Source organism: Oreochromis niloticus, linkage group LG11, assembly GCF_001858045.2.
Source record: "Oreochromis niloticus isolate F11D_XX linkage group LG11, O_niloticus_UMD_NMBU, whole genome shotgun sequence".
NCBI classification, from domain to species: Eukaryota; Metazoa; Chordata; class Actinopteri; order Cichliformes; family Cichlidae; genus Oreochromis; species Oreochromis niloticus.
Window position 1 is genome coordinate 28,563,662 of NC_031976.2, and position 21,134 is coordinate 28,584,795.

General features: G+C 37.6%; 2 protein-coding genes and 1 long non-coding RNA gene across 4 annotated transcripts; all 3 read right to left on the reverse strand.

The window, feature by feature from the left end:
* Window positions 1-379: 379 nt before the first annotated feature.
* Window positions 380-2,478, reverse strand: LOC102080156 (ras-interacting protein RIP3). Its single transcript, XM_019364371.1, has 5 exons — window positions 2,360-2,478; window positions 2,007-2,168; window positions 1,101-1,605; window positions 947-1,007; window positions 380-734 (listed from the first exon to the last, which is right to left on the reverse strand). The coding sequence occupies exons 2-3, from the start codon at window positions 2,155-2,157 to the stop codon at window positions 1,163-1,165; spliced, it is 594 nt and encodes a 197-aa protein (XP_019219916.1). The 5' UTR covers window positions 2,158-2,168; window positions 2,360-2,478; the 3' UTR covers window positions 380-734; window positions 947-1,007; window positions 1,101-1,162.
* A 2,860-nt stretch (window positions 2,479-5,338) lies between these two features.
* Window positions 5,339-7,892, reverse strand: LOC100700622 (DNA ligase 1). The gene is made up of 5 exons (XM_019364369.2): window positions 7,766-7,892; window positions 7,223-7,384; window positions 6,258-6,761; window positions 6,104-6,164; window positions 5,339-5,658 (listed from the first exon to the last, which is right to left on the reverse strand). Exons 2-5 carry the CDS (start codon window positions 7,371-7,373, stop codon window positions 5,592-5,594), a joined length of 783 nt encoding a protein of 260 aa, XP_019219914.1. The 5' UTR covers window positions 7,374-7,384; window positions 7,766-7,892; the 3' UTR covers window positions 5,339-5,591.
* A 2,800-nt stretch (window positions 7,893-10,692) lies between these two features.
* On the reverse strand, window positions 10,693-15,084 carry LOC102080277 (uncharacterized). 2 transcript variants are annotated; one of them, XR_268474.4, is made up of 3 exons: window positions 15,006-15,084; window positions 13,663-13,723; window positions 10,693-11,945 (listed from the first exon to the last, which is right to left on the reverse strand). It is a non-coding gene; the product is annotated as an uncharacterized LOC102080277 (long non-coding RNA). The 2 variants fall into 2 exon arrangements; XR_001223688.3 differs by having other exon boundaries at window positions 11,684-11,764.
* Window positions 15,085-21,134: the final 6,050 nt, after the last annotated feature.

Here is a 21,134-nt window from a genome sequence, read left to right on the forward strand (position 1 = left end):
TTTATAATCTGCCAACTTCACGACCCAAATGCTAAGACTTACTGTTAACACATATATTCCTTCTTTTTTGCTTGTCCTTGAAGTTTTTCTGTATAAATATCTCAGTTCAATCCATTTTTATTTATACGAGAATCATTTTAATGGTTTTCACAGTGACCAATTGCTCTGTTTATTTCTGGTTAATGAAATACCTTTTTTAAGTCTCCTGGTTGCAGCAACATTTTATCCCTCATGCTTTCTGGGTTAGTTTCATATCGTGGTGCACATCTCCTGGTATTTTTAAATAAACGTGAAGCAACAGTTAGGCTTTATGAGATTGAAACAGTATTATCATTACTATTAAAAGTTCTATAAATATATAATAACACAAACACAGAGATGCTGCAAATCAATATTTATTGAAAGAAAAGGAATAGGACTAGATGTAAACCACTGAGTTTTAGACTTGAAAAAAATCACATTTGAATCTGAGGGCTGATTAGGTCACTTGGCATAACTATTAAAAGATACAGGTACAAAGCAATGGTTACTGAATGATCCACCCACCAAACAAAACAAAACAAAAAAAATGCTGTTTGGTTGGTAATGGACCATGCGGTTCCTCAATCATGGCTCACTGAAGGTGGATTTCATTAGGAAATTGTAGCAACCATGATCTCACAGCCATTTAGTCACATTCTTCAAAGAAATCCCTGGGGCGACGACATGACTTCGAGGCACTTTTCAGGATCTCCCTGTTTGATTAAAACAAAAGGCAGTTATTAGGCAACATAAGAATGGTGTTCAATCCTTACAGCAGTGTTGAAGACCAAATACTTTGGAGACGTGATTCTGATTACTGAATTTTTCAGCTGTTTCAATTAATGTATCACACAATCATATGATATTTTTTCAAAGCTTTGGTTATTTATCTGACTTATTTGTGTTGTGCTTTCCAGAAACTTACTTCCAGTAACCAGTCTCGACAACACAAACAATATCATCAGTTATGTCATCATCAGTAAAAGCTGCAAGGAAAAAAAGAAACCATTTTTAATATACACAATAAAAAAGCATCATTTAAACAGTAAATCTCTGTTTGCTTGTTTGCAAGGACTCACCTGTGCAGGAGGCATGGCACATACTTTTGGATGGGCAGTACCCCGAATCACAGAACTCTCTGTCAGACAGCTGAAAGACACCCGTAAAGGTTTTTGGATTCGTCATCGTCCTCACTGCTCGTTTCATCCTCATCTTCCATTTCACTGTCATCCTCGTGCTCCTCTTCACTAAACTTGTTCTCCTTCTCACTGCCTGAATCAGCATCCCGTCTTCGTCTTTTCATGCCAGTTGTGCTGTTTGACACAAAGGTTGTGTTCCCTGAGCTGATGGTGGAGTTGGCAGTAGTGGGAATAGTACTAGTGTTAGTAGCAGTAGTGGTGTTGGTCAGGTCTATGGTTGTTGAATTGGTGTTTGTCGCTGTGGCTGCTCCAGTGATCATATTGTTGTCCCCGCTTGTGGAGGGGGTTGTGACCACCGCTGGCTTTGGTGTGGTAGGGATGCACTTGCCAAATGACTTGACCAACTCGGTGTTCAGAGCAGACCTCCTTTGTACTTCACAGATAACTGCAACAAACCATTAATGTCCACAAACAAGGAGAAGAAAGTTTTACTTAAGTGGCTACTTTTTCAGTTATTATCCTCTGTGTTGTAGAACAATTTCATTTTGCAATTACATTATTGATGCAGTTGATAAAGACACTTACATAGAAAAATTGCATGTTGCTAATATTACTTCACAAAGTATTTACAGCTAAGATAAAGCTTTATTACTGATTCTGCATTTGAATGCTAAAAGTAAACAGTAAGTAAAGTCATCAGATATATCAAATGGTCAACTTAAATAATTTTGTACCGCTAAGGTACAGATTTGGTCCTGATTTTCATGAGCACCAAAGTGATTTGTACTTTGACTCTGAAGGTGATGAAGGTTCATTGGTAAGTACCCAAAGCACATTTGAGCTCACCTGTTGCCAACGTTCTTTCCTCCAGTCTCAGGGGCAGATCAAGCATTTCACCAAGCTTTTCTCTGAGCTCGCATTTGGAGACGATGCGGCTCTCAGAAAAACTGGGCAGCAGGACTGCCACAGCCACCACAACAAGCAACTCGAGTTTCATGTCAGCAGTTTCTGAGGGAAAAAAGGGAAAATTACTTCTGCTTTGTATTTGTAGGTCTATAACACGAAAAAAAATGGTTAAAAAAATAACAGCACTATAACAAGTGAGGGAACAAATTGATTTTTTTTTTTTTTTACATAATACACAAACAAAAAATTATAGCAACTAAAAAACTCGTAAAAATTAAATAAAATTTGCTTACCACGTTGCTTCACCAGCTTGGTTGTTCACTGAGAGAATTTTCCCCCTACTGTGTATGTTTGCAGACAGAGCCTGTGGGTTTATATATGATGCTATGACCAGTGGGCCAGCCTGTTTTACTGCTGCGTTTGTTGTTTGGGGAGTTTCGCTCGGGAAAGGAAAATTTTTAACGCTGTCCAAACAATACACAAAACCCTCATGACATTAAATACTTGACAACATGACATTCAGATCTTTCATTGGCTTCAACAACATGTGACTGCATCTACGAGGAGTAACCATACTAGGAATAGACTTCTCTAAATGCTGAATATTCACAAGAGTGGAAGAGATCTGAGGTCACAGTGATCGTGATCACTGGACACCAAAGTCAAACCAATTCATCTCTTAGTCTGCATGACTGTTGCAGCCAAATTTGAAGTTTGAAATTTGACTTGACAGTCACAGCTGTTGAGTATGTAGAGAGATAAAAAATAAAAGAGATAAAATTGCAAAGTGAAGCAAAAGATAAACAAAAAAAATGAAACGTGGGTATTCATAACTGTTCTAATATAAACAGTTTACTGTTAAGTTTGTTTCTGTCAATTTTCATTTAGATAAAATGTATTTAACTTGTCCTAAGATGTTACAAGAAAATGTAATTGATTCCAAATTTCTTCACATCTGCATCATTTAAAACACGAATGTTTCTCCTGGATTAGTTGTAATCTGCCAACTTCAAACCCAAGCAGAAAAAAAGTGTTAAGGGTAAGTCTTAGCATTTGGTGAGAAGTTCAGCTAAAAATATCAGCTCACATTATTCAAATTTTCATTTCATATGAGAATCATTTTAATGGTTTGAATAGCCAATAAAAGACTTTATTACTCTCCCTTTCTGAGTAATGCTTCGTTGGTTCTGCTTCCCATACTGGTGCTCTCATCTCATGTGATGTTTTTGAACAAATAAGAAGTAAGAGGTAGATTGAGTTTTGGCATTGCAATGAAAAAATATACAGGCATGCCACTTCAATATAGAAAACATTGTTTTTTTCTTTATTTTTAGCAGGTAATGGACCATGTGGTTCTTTGATCACAGTTTAGTGGCGATGGACTTAATGAAGAAATTGTTGTGATCTTACAAGTAGAAACTGATCTTGCAGTCATTTAGTTACATTTCTGTGGTGACCTGACGCTGAGGTACTCCTCACGATCTGCCTGTCTGATTAGAAAAAGTTATATTTCACTATTTTGGTTCTCATTATACTAAATTCATTGTATTGGATTTAGTGCCAGCACTTTATATGTATACCTTCCTGGGAACAAATGTGATGTCACAGTGACACACACACAGAAAAATAAAATAAATCCAATCAGTAACTACAAATACCATATTGTAAGACATTTCCAACCACAGCTGTTGGCTATAGAGAGGAGCAAATATGTGAGTTATTTTATTCTGTGTTTGGGGAAAAGTTTGCCCATATTTGTTCAGTACTGACTCAGTTGGCAAGTTAGGTAGAACTCAATAGTTTGCCATGATTATTTTTGCTGTGTCACTGTTTAAGCACATTGAATGGCATTACACATTTCCAGATACTCTGGAACACAAAGTAGACAAAACAATGATCTTAAGTTTCAGAAGAACCAGTTTAAATTACTCAATGTCCACTTAAAGAATAGCCTAGTCACTGTTTCATGGCTAGAGGGGCTTAAATGTCTTTAAAAATGTTTACTTGCTTACTTGCTTGACCACAATGCACTACGAATGTTATCTGCTTTTTAACTGTGGTGAAATGTCTTTAAAACAAGACTCGCAATCTAGCCAGGATGTACCACACCTCTGGTACTCTGACAGGTGCGATGGGCTCCAGCAAATCTGAGTTGGATAAGTGGAAGAAAATTAAGTACTGTCAAGTGTCGCAGGGCAACTTTACACTATCACTACTTTATTTTAAATTAAAATTTTCAAAAGCACTTTTTAAATGCCTATTCAACTCTTGATGATTAGTTTTGTGTTGGAATCCATGTATCAGCATGGATTTTATCATGAGGCTGGCTGCTAACAGATAGGAATCTGCTAGCAACCAAAAAAAAATTGCACGTCCAGCTTTTGCTCCAACACTGTATACCTCTTTGTGATGAGTTTCACTTACTGTCTTGCCAGCCAGTCAGCAAATTTTTCCACCCCAACTCGAGGCTCTAAGTGGGACACCAACCAATGTCTACAGGACTTAATGACTAAGATCAAAGAAGTAAAATGCACTGTTTATGTATGCAATGTCTTTGTTAAGCTGCTTTGAGATGGTGGTGACTCTTAAAGTAGAGTCAGTGAGAATCCATAAGTGATATTGATTATGGAATCAATAAATTCTTATCAACGTGGATCCCTGCTTGTGCCGATGTTTATTGGAGCGTGAACGTTAGCGACAGTTGAAAGTGCTTAGACATAGAAAAAAGTGCTTATACCACTGTGCGTATGAATGAGTAAATAAGATTTGAGTGCTCAAGCACAGCAAAAAGCATTATAAACAACCTGTAGGGGCTGATGTGTGAAACCTAATTTAGACATCATGTGAACTACTGAGGTCACCTGCAGAAAAGTGTAAGTGTGAGTTGTAAGGACAAGCAGAAAAAACAGAATATGTGTGTTTAAAGTAAGACTTAGCATTTGGTTAAAAAAAATCTCCTGAAGAGTTTTTCTGTTTAAATATCTCAGATTATTCCATTTTTATTTTATATGAGAATCATTTAAGTGATCACTTGCTTGGTTCATTTCTAGCCAATAAAATAAATTTTATAGTCTCCTGGTTACAATAATGTTTTGTGACTCAAGCTTTGTTGGTTCTGTTTCCTATGCTGGTGCTCATCTCATGATGTTTTTGAATAAACAGGAAGTAAGAGGCAGGCTGTATGAGACTGAAACAGTCAAGTTTTGCTATTACTGCTGAAATCTCTATAAAAACATAATCACACAAACACAGAGATGCTGCAAGATAAACTGTTGAGTTTTAGGTTCTTGAAAAAAGTCTTTATTTTATAGGAATCCGAAGGCTGATTAGGTCATTTGACATAACAATTACAGCATACAGGTCCAGGGCAACGGTTAATGAATGATCCACCTACCAAACAACAAGAAAAAAAAACTGTTTAGCAGGTAATGGACCGTGTGGTTTCTCGATCACGGCTCACTGGAGATGGATCTGATGAAGACACTGCTGTGATCCTGAACGTAGCAACCATGATCTCACAACCATTTAGTCACATTCTTCGAAGAAATCCCTGGGGCGACGACATGAGTCTGAGGCACTTCTCATGATCTCCCTGTTTGATTAGAACAAAACGCAGTTATTAGACAATGATATTTGTTGTACTTCTCAATTTTAGCTCTCTATAGATTAACTTGTTTGTAGTATATAACTGTTTGGGTACCCATTTTTAACACATTAAAACAGAGTACAGGAAAGCTGGGAAATACATGCAATAATTTGCCTTGGGGCAGATTGAAATGCAGGATTAACTTTCATTAACGTCATACACAGAAAGATATCCTGTTTCCGCTCAGAAAACCCAATCAAAATCACAGCCAGTGGTCTCCAATACTATCATTTAAGCACCAAATGAGGGAATGTCTTTTTGAACAATGGTGTTCAATCCTTACAGCAGCATGAAAGATTAGCCAATTAATGTATCACACAATCATATGATATCTTTTCAAAGCTTTGGTTATTTATCTGACTTATTTGTGTTGTGCTTTCCAGAAACTTACTTCCAGTAACCAGTCTCGACAACACAAGCAATATCATCAGTTATGTCATCATCAGTAAAAGCTGCAAGGAAAAAAAGAAACCATTTTTAATATACACAATAAAAAAGCATCATTTAAACAGTAAATCTCTGTTTGCTTGTTTGCAAGGACTCACCTGTGCAGGAGGCATGGCACATATTTTTGGATGGGCAGTACCCCGAATCACAGAACTCTCTGTCAGACAGCTGAAAGAGCCCGTAAAGGTTTTTGGATTCGTCATCGTCCTCACTGCTCGTTTCATCCTCGTCTTCCATTTCACTGTCATCCTCGTGCTCCTCTTCACTAAACTTGTTCTCCTTCTCACTGCCTGAATCAGCATCCCGCCTTCGTCTTTTCATGCCAGTTGTGCTGTTTGACACAAAGGTTGTGTTCCCTGAGCTGATGGTGGAGTTGGCAGTAGTGGGAATAGTACTAGTGTTAGTAGCAGTAGTGGTGTTGGTCAGGTCTATGGTTGTTGAATTGGTGTTTGTCGCTGTGGCTGCTCCAGTGACCATATTGTTGCCTCCGCTTGTGGAGGGGGTTGTGACCACCGCTGGCTTTGGTGTGGTAGGGATGCACTTGCCAAATGACTTGAGCAACTTGGTGTTCAGAGCAGACCTCCTTTGTACTTCACAGATAACTGCAACAAACCATTCATGTCCACAAACAAGGAGAAGAAAATAAGATTAAAAAGGGCATGTCCAGTAAGAGCCATCTTCCTTCAACCTATGTATGTTCTTTTAGTTTTACTTAAGTGGCTACTTTTTCAGTTATTATCTGTGTTGTAGGAAAATTTCACCTTAACGTTACATTATTGATACAGTTGATAAAGACATTTAAATAGAAAAATTGCATGTTGCTAATATTACTTCACAAAGTATTTACAGCTAAGATAAAGATTTATTACTGACTCTCCATTTGAATGTTTAAAGTAAACAGTAAGTAAAGTCATCAGATATATCAAATGGTCAACTTAAATAATTTTGTACCGCTAAGGTACAGATTTGGTCCTGATTTTCATGAGCACCAAAGTGATTTGTACTTTGACTCTGAAGGTGATGAAGGTTCATTGGTAAGTACCCAAAGCACATTTGAGCTCACCTGTTGCCAACGTTCTTTCCTCCAGTCTCAGGGGCAGATCAAGCATTTCACCAAGCTTTTCTCTGAGCTCGCATTTGGAGACGATGCGGCTCTCAGAAAAACTGGGCAGCAGGACTGCCACAGCCACCACAACAAGCAACTCGAGTTTCATGTCAGCAGTTTCTGAGGGAAAAAAGGGAAAATGAAAATATTGTCGTGGAAAAAACATCCTTCCTTTTTAAAAAAAAAAGTTCTTCATGTTATTCAGATTTCATCATTACAAGGTGTGCTATTGATTAAAGGAAACACAGAATAATGTAGCTTAGCTTTAAACAAGTAAGATACCTTTCAGTGCGGTGAGATTATTTTGCATTCATGTACAATTCAAACTGAGCCACCGTCAGTTTAAAATTAAAATATATTAAATTAATTAAACAGAATAATTAAATTAGATGAGCTCACTTCTAATTTGTATTTCTAGGTCTACAATGAAGTGATCAGTTAAAAAAAAAATAAAAGTGATATAACAAGCGAGGAGACCAATCTGACGAGAATTTTTCTTACCACGTTGGTTTACAAGCTTGGCTGTTCACTGAGAGAATTTTCCCCCTACTGTGTGTGTTTGCAGACAGAGCCTGTGGGTTTATATATGATGCCTCTGACCAGTGGGCCAGCCTGTTTTACTGCTGCGTATGCTGTTTGGGGAGTTTCGCTTGGGAAAGGAAAATTTTTAACACTGTCCAAACAATACACAAAAGCCCTCATGACATTAAATACTTATCACCTGAACATGACATTCAGACCTTTCATTGGCTTCAACAACATGTGACTGCACCATTGAAGAGTATCTTGAGGCAAATCAGGGACTAGATTTCTCTATTTCTCTTCTCTAAACTCTTTAATATAACTATAAATGAGATGTTAGCCTGATTAATATCATTGTATTTGAGTATTTGAGAATTGCAGAATGTATCTTCCTCTTGAAATATTCATGAGAGTGGAACAGATTTGAGGTCAGAGTGACTCTGATTACTCAACGCCAAAATAAAACCAGTTTACCTTTTAGTCTGCATGACTGTTGCAGCCAAATTTAAAGAAATTCCCAGTCACAGCTGTCGTGTATGTAGAGAAATAAAAAATATCACCTCTGTTATTCTATTTTCTCCCTTTCATCTTAATCACAAAAAAAGATTCAATTCAATAAAAAACATAAAGAAGAAAAAAGAAAAAAAAGAAAAAATCACAACGTGAAGCAAACAAACTATAAAACCACTAAGATCTACTAAGATCAACAAACTATGCTGACAACTATACACACAAAAATCAGAAATATAACTAATAAGAACACTTTATTATTCATTCTGTTTTGTTAATTTTCACTTCCATGTAAATCAAGACAACAACTGAATCAACTGAAGTCTTTATTCATTTATGGCCGTTTTTTAAGCCTTCTTACAGCCCATCGTTGAAAAGTGAAAGAAAAAAATCAAGTTAAAAATCAAGACATAAACTTATGCCTGCAATGTTCACTTCAGCTCATTTTTACTTGTAGCAATGGAAAACATTTCTTGTCCCATCTTTATATGTAATAGAGAAGGGCAATTAAATAATGGAGTATCCAGGAGCCACACCAACACAGTTTTCAGAGCTCAAAAATGAAGGCACCTGGACTTATTTTGGTTTGTGAAAATCCTTCAGCAGTTATAAAACCTGGGAGAGAGTGGGTAAAAATATCTAAAAGGGATCGTCCCCTTTGGAGATGGTCCTGAGGGTGGTTGAGGAAAAATCTCAAGATGGAATTGTAGGTGGTTGACGGCCTTTTGCCTCCTTAAAAATACTCATACTACTTAAAATACTTTACAGTATAAATACTTCCTCTTTCCTTTGAAATTTACATTTTTACTCCTTTATTCTACTGTATTAACAGGAAAGCTTTTGTTAATAAATTTCATTCAAAAAAATATCAGTTAAACTACACTAATTGTACAGTTTTTTCCCTCAGTAGTCGTTGCCAAATATCATATTTTGCAATCCTTTATGAAGGCAAATATGTGCCACTTGTGAGTAAATACAAAATTCAGTTTTTAAATGATAATTTCATTTATTGTGGGGGGGAAAGGGTTATCCAAACCTACCTGGCCCTATTATTTTACTTTACCATTTAGTAGGTCAACATGTAAGTGTTAAGGGTAAGTCTTAGCATTGGGTCCTAAACTCAGCTGAAAAGCTCAGTTCACATTATTCCATTTTTTATTTCAAATGATAATGATTTTAATGGCTTAAATGGTAAGCATTTGCTTGGTTTATTTCTCACCAATAAAATACATTATTAGTCTGCCTTTCTGAATAATGCTTTAATGCTGGGTTCTGCTTCCCATACTGGTGCTCATCTCATGTGATGTTTTTGAACAAACAAGAAGTTTTGGCATAACAATAAAACATACGCAGGCATCCCACTCAAATATAAAAAACATTGTTTGTTTCATGATGAAGTGATTTAGTTACAATCTTGCGGCGACTTGAGTCTGAGGTACTCCTCGCGATTGATTAGAGAAAGTTATGCGTACTGAAGTCTCAAGTTTCAAGCTTTGTTGTCATGTACAGATAAACAGTGTAGCCACATTTACCTGTAATGAAATTCTTTGGCTCGTGAATTACATGTTTCCAGATACTCTGGAACACAAGGCAGACAATAACAATGGTCTTTAGTTTCAGAAAAAACAGTTTAAATTAAAGAACAGCCTAGTCATTGTGTGACTACAAGAGGGGCTTAAATGTTTACTCGCTAACTTACCTGCACTCCGCACAAAATGTCAAGTTATTTTATTATTTATATAGTCTTACAGTGAGATCATCTACAAACAGGAGTGCATGGACTGTAAAAAAACAACAAAACAACAACAACAACAACAACAACAACAACAACAAAAATCACGTCATTATAAAAACCAAATACAGTGAAAATGATTTATAGCACTTAAGACTTTATTTTACTGCAGTCAGATGAATTCAAAATTCTTGGAACAAGGTTATAGAGAGTAATTTGTACCTTAAAGCAGTGAGAACAAAAAGCAGTGAAACATGCTCAGTTAGCTAGAGCTGCTGAAGAGAAGCAAGGACAAACATAGCTATTTTTTATGAAGGGACTTAAGAACTTCACAAACTGTGTCTGTGCTGTTTCGACCACAATCAATCTGCCTCTGCTTGGCAAACTGATAGTTGATAAACTGGAAGTTTAAATCTTACATGAAATGATCTTAATGTCATATGCTATCATGGTTTTTTACATTTGATGTTGTGAAATGTCTTTAAGCTTCAAAACAATGCTGTACACTGTTATAGTATACTATAACGCTATATATAATGGTATAGTTTAATAATAACAATAACTAGATGAAAACTAGATGAAAATGAGTGAAAATACATTTTAGTTAATTGAAAATAAAAAATCAAAATAAACCTTAAAATATGTAAACTAACTGAAACGATTTTGTTAAACTGGTAAAACTAGGTAGTTTTTGCATTTTTTTTTTATTTGGTAAAATATATTATCAAACCTGCTTTCAAAAAGTCATCTTTTTTCTTAGGTTTTCAAAAAACAAAAACTAAAATGAAATGAGCAGAGGTACTCTGGAAAGTCACCAAATAAAAACAAAAAGTAAAAACTAGAAAATACAAACTATAATCTGTACGGCACCTCTGGTGGCTGGGAAATGCTCCAGCTGATAAAGTCCACTTCCCTTTTGCCATCAAACTTTGTGCAGCATAGCATCTAGTCTAAAACGTCCCCATCACTAAGTTATTTAAATCAAATCTTTCAGGAGGACTTTTTAAATACCTATTCTGCTCTTGATGATCAGCTTCATGATAAAATCAAACTATCACATGACTGCAGGAATCTGCTAGCGACCAACAAAATTGCAATTGCAACAAAATAGTTTGTCTCTTTTGGCTCCCAAGTGGCTCTTCAGATTTTTTGATTCTTAAATTATTTATTGCCAAAATTAAAGTAAAACTATGTGTAAAATGAGTGACTGGTATACAAAACATACATTATATCAGATGTTTATTATTTATATGGTCATAAAAAATAAATTTTGAAGTACAAAAACAAGCACACATCTGAATTTGACAAAAAGATCCAAATCTCTGATTGTATGTTTAATATTTATAATCTTTTCACTATTTCACTAGAGTGAATCAGCATAGAGTATCACACAATAAAAAACATGAGAAAAACCAAGTCCCTCAGCTTTAAGGGGTTGATCCTGTTTCTTCTCTTTATTTTTATCTGCCTTGTGTTGGAGAGCATTCTCTCAGAGGGGATTGAAGTTTTACTGTCGTCACTCATCTTCTCAAGTTTCCAGATTGTTTTCTTTGCATCAGATGTTCTTTCTCTCTCTCTCTCACTTACACGTACAAAGAAGCACAAGGGAGGGAAATGAGCGTGTGGTGCGTCTGTAAGCTCCCCTCCTTCCCTTCTGCTCAGTACTGACCAATGACTGTTTGGTGTGAACACTCAGACGTCATCACACATCATGCAGTTGACCAATCATGTATGACCTGAATAGGAAAAAAAGAGAGAGAGGAAGAAAAAAAGAAGAAAAGCTTCTCAGGCTCCCAGGCAGGAACCGATTCTCGTTGTTCACTTCAAAGAGTCAGCTCTGGAAGTCGCTTCATTCACACCTGACACTTCACTACGGGTCAGGAAATATACATTTTTCTGGGCCTTTATGAATAAGACCTAAGGAGCAAAACACACTGTTTAAACAGCAATATTGTAAGTGTCCTACATGTGGTTTTGTCGTTCCAAGATTGCTGGGTTGTATTTTTTAAATGGTTCACTACTTTTAATTGGAAAATTATCTACAATTAAAAACAAAATCTCTTTTTTTTAAATTTTGCAGATACATCAGATAAGGGCCACAGAATCTTCTGTCATAGTCTCATATTTATCTTCATCAGTAAAAGGAAAGAATGAAAAAAGAGAACAAAGAGCAAAAGAAGATGCAAAATTTTTTATAATACTTTTTTAAAATAATATTTTTCTAATGTATTCTATCTGATATTACAATTATATTAAGTCTGTGTAGGTTCTCAGTCATCCAGGTCATGGTAATCTAAAGAGCTGGGAAAGAAAAGCGACTGGACTTAAGTTTCTTGAAAACAAGAAGGTTCTTCAGTTTTAAGTCCCAAGTATTTAATCCCTAGTTGGAGTTGTCCCTTAAGAGGGTAGTTGACCCACAATCGATCATGTGCCTCATCACATGAAAACTAAAAGTAAAGACTTCATTATTAATTTTATGTCATTTTAAGCAGTACATAAGTAAATGTAACTAGCTTGTAACTAAAAAAACTAAATCCCTTACTCTCAATCAAGCTGAAGTCAATATGCTTATGAACAAAAATAAACACCCGAAAACAATGCAGGGCATAGGCCCATGTCAGCTTTTAATGATGCAGTCAGGTCAAACTCTACAAGGCATTGGGATACAATGATTGTGCTTAAAAAATCACTTGCAACTTAAAAAATTGTGCTGTGTAAATGTGTGAATGGACTTTGGGTGTTCAAGCAAGGCAGAAAAGCCTCATAGACATTGCCCCACCCCACCATCATCTGAACTGTTAAAGTCACCTGAAGTTGTAAATGTGGTTTTTAAATGTCCGCGAAAGGATTGTTTTTAATCTGTCATCTTCAAGGGGAAACAGAAAAAAAATGTACATGTTATGGATAAGTCTTCCCCCAGAATTAAATGGAATTTCAGTGCATCTTATCTGAGATTACAGTGTGATTGCATATTGGTTCTAGGTACAGGTAGAGTGTCTCCTTTCCAAGTTCTTTAAAACAGTGGTGTCCAAACCTAGGCCTCGAGGGCCGGTGTCCTGCAGGTTTTAGATGTGTCCTTGATCCATCACAGCTGATTTAAATGGCTACATTACCTCCTCAACATGTCTTGAAGTTCTCCAGAGGCCTGGTAATGAACTAATCATTTGATTCAGGTGTGTAGACCCAGGGTGAGATCTAAAACCTGCAGGACACCGGCCCTCGAGGCCTGGGGTTGGCCCAACCTGCTTTAGAGCTTCTACTAAGATCATCTAATAATTGAAAAGTTGGTGGTCCCTGGTTGCTGTAGTCTGCATGCTTAAGTATCCTTAGGCAAGATAATGAATGAACATAAAAAAACGTGGACATAGATTTGAATGCTAAAGCAGAGTTACAATGCATTATAAAGGAACTAGTCTATTTAACATCTTTACTCCCACAGGGGCCAATGTGGGAAAACTCATTTGGACATCATGTGAGTTACTGAGGTCACCTGAGCAAAGTGGAAGTGGAAGTTCAAAGTTAATTAATTGGTCAGCAGTTGCACAGTATATATACTGGGAATACATCTGCCAAATATTGTACCACAGAGTCATGTAATTTCAGTTTATTTGTATTTTGGTGTCCAGAAACTTACTTTTAGTATGCAGTGTCGATGGCACAAGCGATATCACCAGTTACGTCATAATCAGTTAAAGCTGCAAGAAAAAAGAAGCCATTTTTAACCCCTTAGGACCTGGCGTCGACATATGTGGACATCAAATTTTGGGTTGTCTAGACCAAAATACTAAATTTTGCTCTACAAGGGCCTGATATCCACTTACGAGGACATTATACTGCCACTGTTCTATCGCGATTTCAAACGAATGTCCTCTTATGTGGATCTCATTTTTTTCAGAAACAAAAATCAGGTAAAAAAAAAAAAAATCAGGTAATTCTTTGTTTTCTACATTCATCCGGTCCCAATCAACCCAAATAGCAAAGAGAAATTAAAAATGTATGCCATGAAAGAGTTCAGGTCTTAGGTTAATATGCAAAATTAAAAAACAAAACCAAAAAACAATTAAATAATTAATCTCTGATTGCTTGTTTGCAAGGACTCACCTGTACAGGAGGTATTGCAGTTAGTTTGGATGTTCTCCATCCAAACTAACTGGAGAACATGAAAATCAGTTCATGGGTTAAATTTTCTTTGCTTAAATTTAGTACTTGAAACACGATACATTATTGCTTAAAATGTATAGAGATTAATGTCTTTTTAAGTGGTGGAATTCTTTTTTGCATTCACATTGAATTCATTCATATTTAGTTTTAATTTCTCCCCATTCATTTTCTTCTACAGTAAAGTAACTGGTTAACAAACTGTGATATAACAATTAAAGGAACTCAATGATTTGTTCAGATAATAAAACAAACATACAGTAGCCATGATCAAAATAGTTATGAGAGTCTTTCCTGCAGTGTTGGTCCACCAGATGAACTATTAAGTGTCAGAAATTTCCCTCTGTGTACGTTTGCAGACAGATCCTCTGAGTTAATAGATAACATATTTGACCCCTGACCAGCATGTTTTGTGCTGCCTTTCTTGTGTGGGGAGTTTCCCTTGAGAAACCGGAACATTTTTAGTGTTGACGAAACAATACACTTAAGTCCACATGACATGAAATACTCCTCACCTGAACACGCTGTTCAAACCTTTCATTGACTTAAATAAGATATGACAGCAGCAAGGAGGGTTTTTCAGGTACTAGGCTGAAAGTTTTAATTTGACTGTAAAGGAGTTGTGACTCTGACAAACCTGAGTATTTTTGTGTTTTTGGGAGTTGCTGAGTGTATCTCCTTTTTTTTTTTAAATGGAAATTCACACAGATCTGAGATCATGATAATGATCATTACATTCCAAAGTCAAGCCAGTTCTTCCTTCGGACCACATGACTGTTGAAGCCAAATTTGAGGGGGAAAAAAAAAATTCCGTCTTACCTGTTGTCTATGCAGAGCAATAAGTGTATCAAGTAGGTTTTTCTCTGACTGGGGTAAAGGTTTCTCATATTTGTCTAGCACTTACTCAGATTGCAGAAGGGGCAGGGCTAGAGAGTTTCACATGGTTATCTTTGCTGTGTCACTTTTTAAATGCATTTAATGACATCACAAGTTTCCAGGAAGTCTGACGATGAGGGACACAATAACAATGATCTTTAGTTTCAGAAGAACCAGTTTTAGATTACATAATGTTCACTTAGAGAACAGCCTAGTCATGGTGTGACAAAAAGATCGGCTTAAAAGTCTTAAAAAATGTTTACTCAATGATTTACCTCTAGTCTGCACACAATGTTAAGTCTTTTTATTATTTATTTAGGCTTAGGGTGGGTTATTCTACAAATAGAAGTGCATGAATAGAACTTAATGACATGGTAACTGAAACAAAACATACAACGAAAACAATTTAAAGCATATGAGAGTCCATTTTACTGCAGTCAGATAACTTTTGAATATGTAGCACAGACCTAAATAAAGATTCACACTTTAAGGAATGAACAGAACAGAAACAGCGAGACCCAAAATAACTAGGCTGAAAATAACTGGCTCGAGCTACAGGGCAGTGGCAGGCAAATCTCTGTGTTGTAGCGAGACTCACTTCTTTTGCATTTTTCGGGGGGGAATGATCTCCTATTAGTCAGGGGATGTGGATTCTTCATTGCACTCTGACTTGCTTGGCCACACCCCATCGCCAGTATTGGGGGTGTTACTCAAAAAAAGTAACCTCTCCATACCTCTCCATAATTTTCCTCTTTCTGGCACACAAACTGAAATCGACCTATTGCAGCACAAATGCACAAGAAGGAAAAAAAAGTAAAATAAATTTTATTTTATTTTTTTATATCCATCCAGCATGCAGACAACTGAAAAACCTTTGTAATGCAAGTAACAACATAATTGTAATTGTAATGTGATTATTTAATTTATTATAGTAATGCATTAAATACGAGGTTACTGAAAAATGTAATGTGATTACAATAATGTGTTACTTTATAACAGTTTGTCAGTCTTATAACAGTTTGTCAGGCCTAATAGCCTTCCCTATGGGTCTTGGCTGAATACTTAACACTGTCTACAGTGAATTTATAAAGCACATTTGAGGGCGTAAAATTGCTGTTCATTTGCTGGACTGTGACCTATTTGGGTCTTCCTAGAATATATTACCCACAATCAGGCCATTAGGAACACTGACAAACTTTTTGTCTGTTTTAACTCTGGGGCTTTGGTCAGACCCTCATCAGCTCAGGTTATTCCACTTGGATGTAGATGCCAATCAGCAGGTGTATGTTTTCTCAGGTCCTCCCTTTCCATCCACAGTGCTGCCAAAGTGACCCAAGGTGTGACCACTTCATGGACCTTGTGGAGGGTTCCTTCGCTCTCTGCACAAGCGAAGTAGTTTTCTCAGTCCATCTTTTCTACATTCTACCTACTTAATGTGGCAGCCAGCCTCCTTCTGGGGGTGGGTGCTGGAGGTTGTTTCCAGGTCTTGGCTATAGCCTCCCTGTCTCTTGGGCTTAGCCTTCACATCTGGCAAGGCTCTGACCTGTTTTGCATGTGCAAAACAGGTCATTTACATTTGTAAATTCATTTCAAATTACACATTATTCATTTGATGTTGGAGGAGGTGATCCTGAGGCTCATAAACCTAATTTTGATCATGCGAGTCATCACATGAGGGGCAAACAGGTGAAACCACTGTGAGACATTGCCACACCTCACCATTATGTGAACTATTGAGGTCACCTAGATCTCAACTCAGTGCTGTTGGTGGCTGAGATGATAATAAGTCTGACTGCCTTCCTTTTCAAGGTTTCAAGACTACCATGACTACCATGACCTGATTACTTAAAACCTACACCAGTATGGCAAACTAACTTACCAAACTAAAGAAATCTCTCTCCTTTCATCTGAAATAGTATTCTGCTTAAGGCCGTTTACATCCATCCTTGACATTACTGCCACCTTGTGGCAGTTGGTTATTCTGTCCGGGAGAGGAATTCATTTGGCTTGATAACAGAGTTATCTATATGAGGTAGATGTTCTTGAGTGTGTCCGTGTTCTGTTGAAATGGATATGTCTGTTTTTATTTAACAATGGCTTGAATTAGTCAAGTTGAGAGATCATGCACTGTGCAGTGGGAGATTATGCAATGTAAAAAGCAGATCTGATGGGCAGTCACTCAGTCCTACACATATATACATTTATCCTCATCCTTTGGGGGGGGGGGGGGGTTCCCCATAAGCTTCAAAACATGCTATAAAACCCTGGGGATTCTCTTATATGGCAACCAAAGCTGTTATGTTGGTGGGTGCGGTACCAACCTGTGCTGATACTTGGGTGTGGGTGTATATGTGTGACGTAAGCACGTGCAGAGTGGATGTTGGGCGCGTGATTAGTAGTGAGAAAAAACATTCATCAAACTAACATCTTACTGAAACATTGTATGCTCATGACTTACATCTGCTTTTACTCTGTTCTGTGCATACTTATACACACTCCAAGCTGTGGTTTCATGTTTTTGTCAGGGACCTAGATCTGAGCTGGGTCCCTGAGCAGTTATGGACTTGTATCATATTATATGTGTTTTTGCTGCGCTGTGCTGCTGTCCCTGTCGTCCACGCTTGTGTGTGTGTATATAGACAGGTGTGTGCGCTTGTGTGGGTGCGGCTGTGACAGGCACCTTCACGCCTGGTGGGTGTGGCCCTGCCAGGTGGTTGGCCATGCCTGAAGATCATCACACACCTGCAGCTGATCAAGCCTCGTCGGAGGAGCTACTTAGGAGTGTGGTGGAGCTCTCTCTGACGCTTGATCATTATGTGACTACCCATCAGTGTTTTCAACATATCAGTAAGTGTAAGCTTGCCGCAGTTGGAAAGTGTCTACCGTCTGCCTCTGTTATTTCCCAGGAGGAGCCTGGAAATGAGAGCGCAGCTAGCAACTAGGGTGCATGGACATTTGGAAGCGAGGACATAGGGCACAGACACTGGGAGGAAGACACGGCACGGGAGTCTGGGGCACACAGGGATTTATTGTTGTGTGTTATTTACGTCACTGTAAATAAACGCACTGCTTGCATTGAAGAGTCCTCCATTTGGGTCCTCCTTTCCCTCATCCCCACAAGCTGCCAGCGCAGCCGTGACAGTTTTCTACATTCCACAGGACCTCAACTCCCAAAGTCTTCTTTCTCTCACACTCCTAAAAGTACAGTGACCTGATACAACTTGAAAACATTCAAAATATTTCCCCCCTTCATTATTTTTGGTCACATTTACATGTTTTCAGATCTGGTTCCTGTCCCACACAGCAATGAATGCATTTGAAAGCAAATCTGGATTCTTGGCTCATGGTACTTAGACATGCAGACTACAGCCGCCAGGTATTGAAATGACCTGCACAACAGCCACTCCACACAGGCTCCTCCATGGATTTATAGACATTTTCATAATTCAAGTAATTTGCTATTAGTTCAGTTTTAAAATTCCTTGGAATTTCAAACTCTTGCTGAAACTAAACAAGTTAAAAACAGATGTTTGGAAGTTATTTTCTCTATAACTAGTCATATCAGTCCTATAACAATGATGGTGTTGCTGCTATTCTTGTAACTCTTTCCGAGCTGACCTGAACTACCAGTGTCATTGGAAAAAAAACCCTAAAAAAACCCCCCAACTTTTATTTAGCTGCTAATACAACACCTCTAATACAACACCTCTCACTTTATTTCTCACAGTCTCACCCGATGATGTCTGGTGAGCAGCACTTAAACATTGAATCTACACTAGTCTCAAACTTTTCTCTCCCGGCTTTGTTTTTTTTTCTGTAACTTTCTTCCTCTACATCGCCCAGTGACAAATGAATTTTCTGAAAATCTCTAAAAATTCTAAATCAAATCAAAACACAAAAAATGTTTCTGTTCACTCCACAATAACAAACAACAATCTTTTTTCGCCAGCACTGACTTTTTCTAGACTGGACAAAGAGGGAATTGCATCCCATTATCCCAACTGTTTTATCAGTGACTGCTTTGGTTCCTTTTCTTCAAATCAAGTCACATTTTTTCCATTACCTTAAAATCAGACCCTTTTTAAAGGGGTGCATCCCTGAGTCCACTGTTAAGCCGAACAGTCATACTGTCTATGGTCATTTCAGTGCAGCTAAATGCTAAATATTTAGTTTCTCAGTTTGTTAAAGGTTTCGCTACTCCAACTAATGAGTGACTAGTGAGTTTTGTAATTAAAGATGAAACTTGGGAAGAGAGCCTGTTTAGTGTCCAAAGACTCTCAGCACTAGTCTCACACAGGCTCAATTAGTTCAAGATAATGTAACAAAATATTTGGCACTGTCTCCCCCTTGTGTGAAAAATGTGGTATTGCAGAAATATCGTTATCACACCTGTTTTGTCTTTCCAAGTCTGAGAAATTTGTGCAGGTATATATGTGGCTGGTTTTCCAAAACTGCACTGTAATTTGGTCATATTTGGCTGCTCTGACAGGACAAGGTCATCCCCATCCCACCAAAGACGAGCTCTGGGGGAAAGCATTGCCGCAGCAAAAGAAAAATCAGCAAAATCAGCATGACTTTCCTGTTTTGTAAATTGCCTTAATAGGATGCTGCCTACCACACTGAGTAAAGGCAGTTCTTATATTAACTTTCCTTTATTTTAGGAAACCATTATCGAAAATTGCTGGGTAAATCACAGTCTCTGGGGTGGTTTTAGGCAGCTGTGTGGTATTTATATATTTTTGAACAGGACTTATTTTACATTGGCTAGCTTTGGTTAACATTTTCCCACCAATTATTTGTTCTTTGTTTTCTTGTTTGTGTTTATGTATAAAGTACTGCAAAAAAAAAAAAAGGTATGCAGGTATGTTGTCATTAGCATTGCCTTTTTACAACAAAAGGTCCTGGGTTCAAATCCACTCTGGGGGGGAGTTTGCATGTTCTCCCCTTTTGCATGGGTAATCTCCAGGTAGTTCGACTTTCTGTACCAGTCCAAAAACGCTAATGGGATTGGGTTAATTGGTCATTCTAAATTGACCATGGTGAATAGTGTTTGTTGCTGTGTGTGCCTTGCAACATATTGGCGGCTTGAGCGGGGGTGTACCTTGTACCTTTCCCCATGACAGCTAGGTTAGGCTCCAGTGATCCTAAATTGGATAAATGGAAGTGAATATCCATCCGAAGAACTAGCGTTGCAGATGTTTGATAACATTTATACTATGTAAGCCACAGTATTTTGCTGCATCTTTCACACTAATGGATGTTACAGGCATTGACAAACTGATATTATAGTGTATTCATATTACAGTATGGTACAGTATTGTTAGGTTTGACAGCCTCATGTCTTCCCTCCAAACATACCTCTTGTCATTGTGGCCAAATAGCTCAATCTTTGTCTCCTCTGACCATTAACATTTTTCCAGAAGGACTGCTGCAAATTTAAGTTGAGCTTTAGTTGAAGGTGTCACTTTTGGAGTGGGGGTTCTTTCTTGGTTGGCACCGTCTGAATCCAGGACGATGCACAGCTCAATTTACTGTGGACAGTGATCTTGTTTCCAGTTCATAGCAGGTTTGAACATCCTAATCAGTTTCCTATCATTACAAGGTTTGAGTCTTCTACCAGACTATGGCAAAGTCATGCCACATCCAAGTAACATCCAATACAATTACAAGTACAATTCTTTGAACCAATGATCTTGGAATCTACAGTTGTTTAAAAACTGGCTGCAAGATATCCTCCCAACATGTGCAACTCTACAGTTCTTCTTCTTGAATTGTCACTGAGTTGCTCAATTGGACTTTCCAATTGTTCTGACTATTAACCAGTCCAATAAATCATTTTATACCGGTAAGAGAAACTACCAGTTCTCATCATTTATCATGATTGACGAGATAATAGGCCTTCAGGACCACTTGTTAAAATATTTAAGTGAGCAAGCGCATATGTTTCTAGTCTCTATGTATGTGTGATGGCCACACCTGCAGCCTCACAACTCTGAAGTTGGGCAAAAGCTGTGTTATATATGGGAAGAGTTTATTGGGCCATACCATGTGCAGCTCCTTCATGGGTTGCAA

What these genes read in the sequence shown, in the direction of transcription:
- LOC102080156 (XM_019364371.1), bottom strand. Translation starts at nt 2,157, where the DNA reads ATGAAACTCGAGTTGCTTGTTGTGGTGGCTGTGGCAGTCCTGCTGCCC. An exon ending in GGAAAGAACGTTGGCAACAG is followed by an intron (nt 1,606 to 2,006) that starts GTGAGCTCAAAT and finishes GGTTTGTTGCAG; the next exon opens with TTATCTGTGAAGTACAAAGG.
- LOC100700622 (XM_019364369.2), bottom strand. Translation starts at nt 7,373, where the DNA reads ATGAAACTCGAGTTGCTTGTTGTGGTGGCTGTGGCAGTCCTGCTGCCC. An exon ending in GGAAAGAACGTTGGCAACAG is followed by an intron (nt 6,762 to 7,222) that starts GTGAGCTCAAAT and finishes GGTTTGTTGCAG; the next exon opens with TTATCTGTGAAGTACAAAGG. An exon ending in GTGCCATGCCTCCTGCACAG is followed by an intron (nt 6,165 to 6,257) that starts GTGAGTCCTTGC and finishes TTTTCCTTGCAG; the next exon opens with CTTTTACTGATGATGACATA.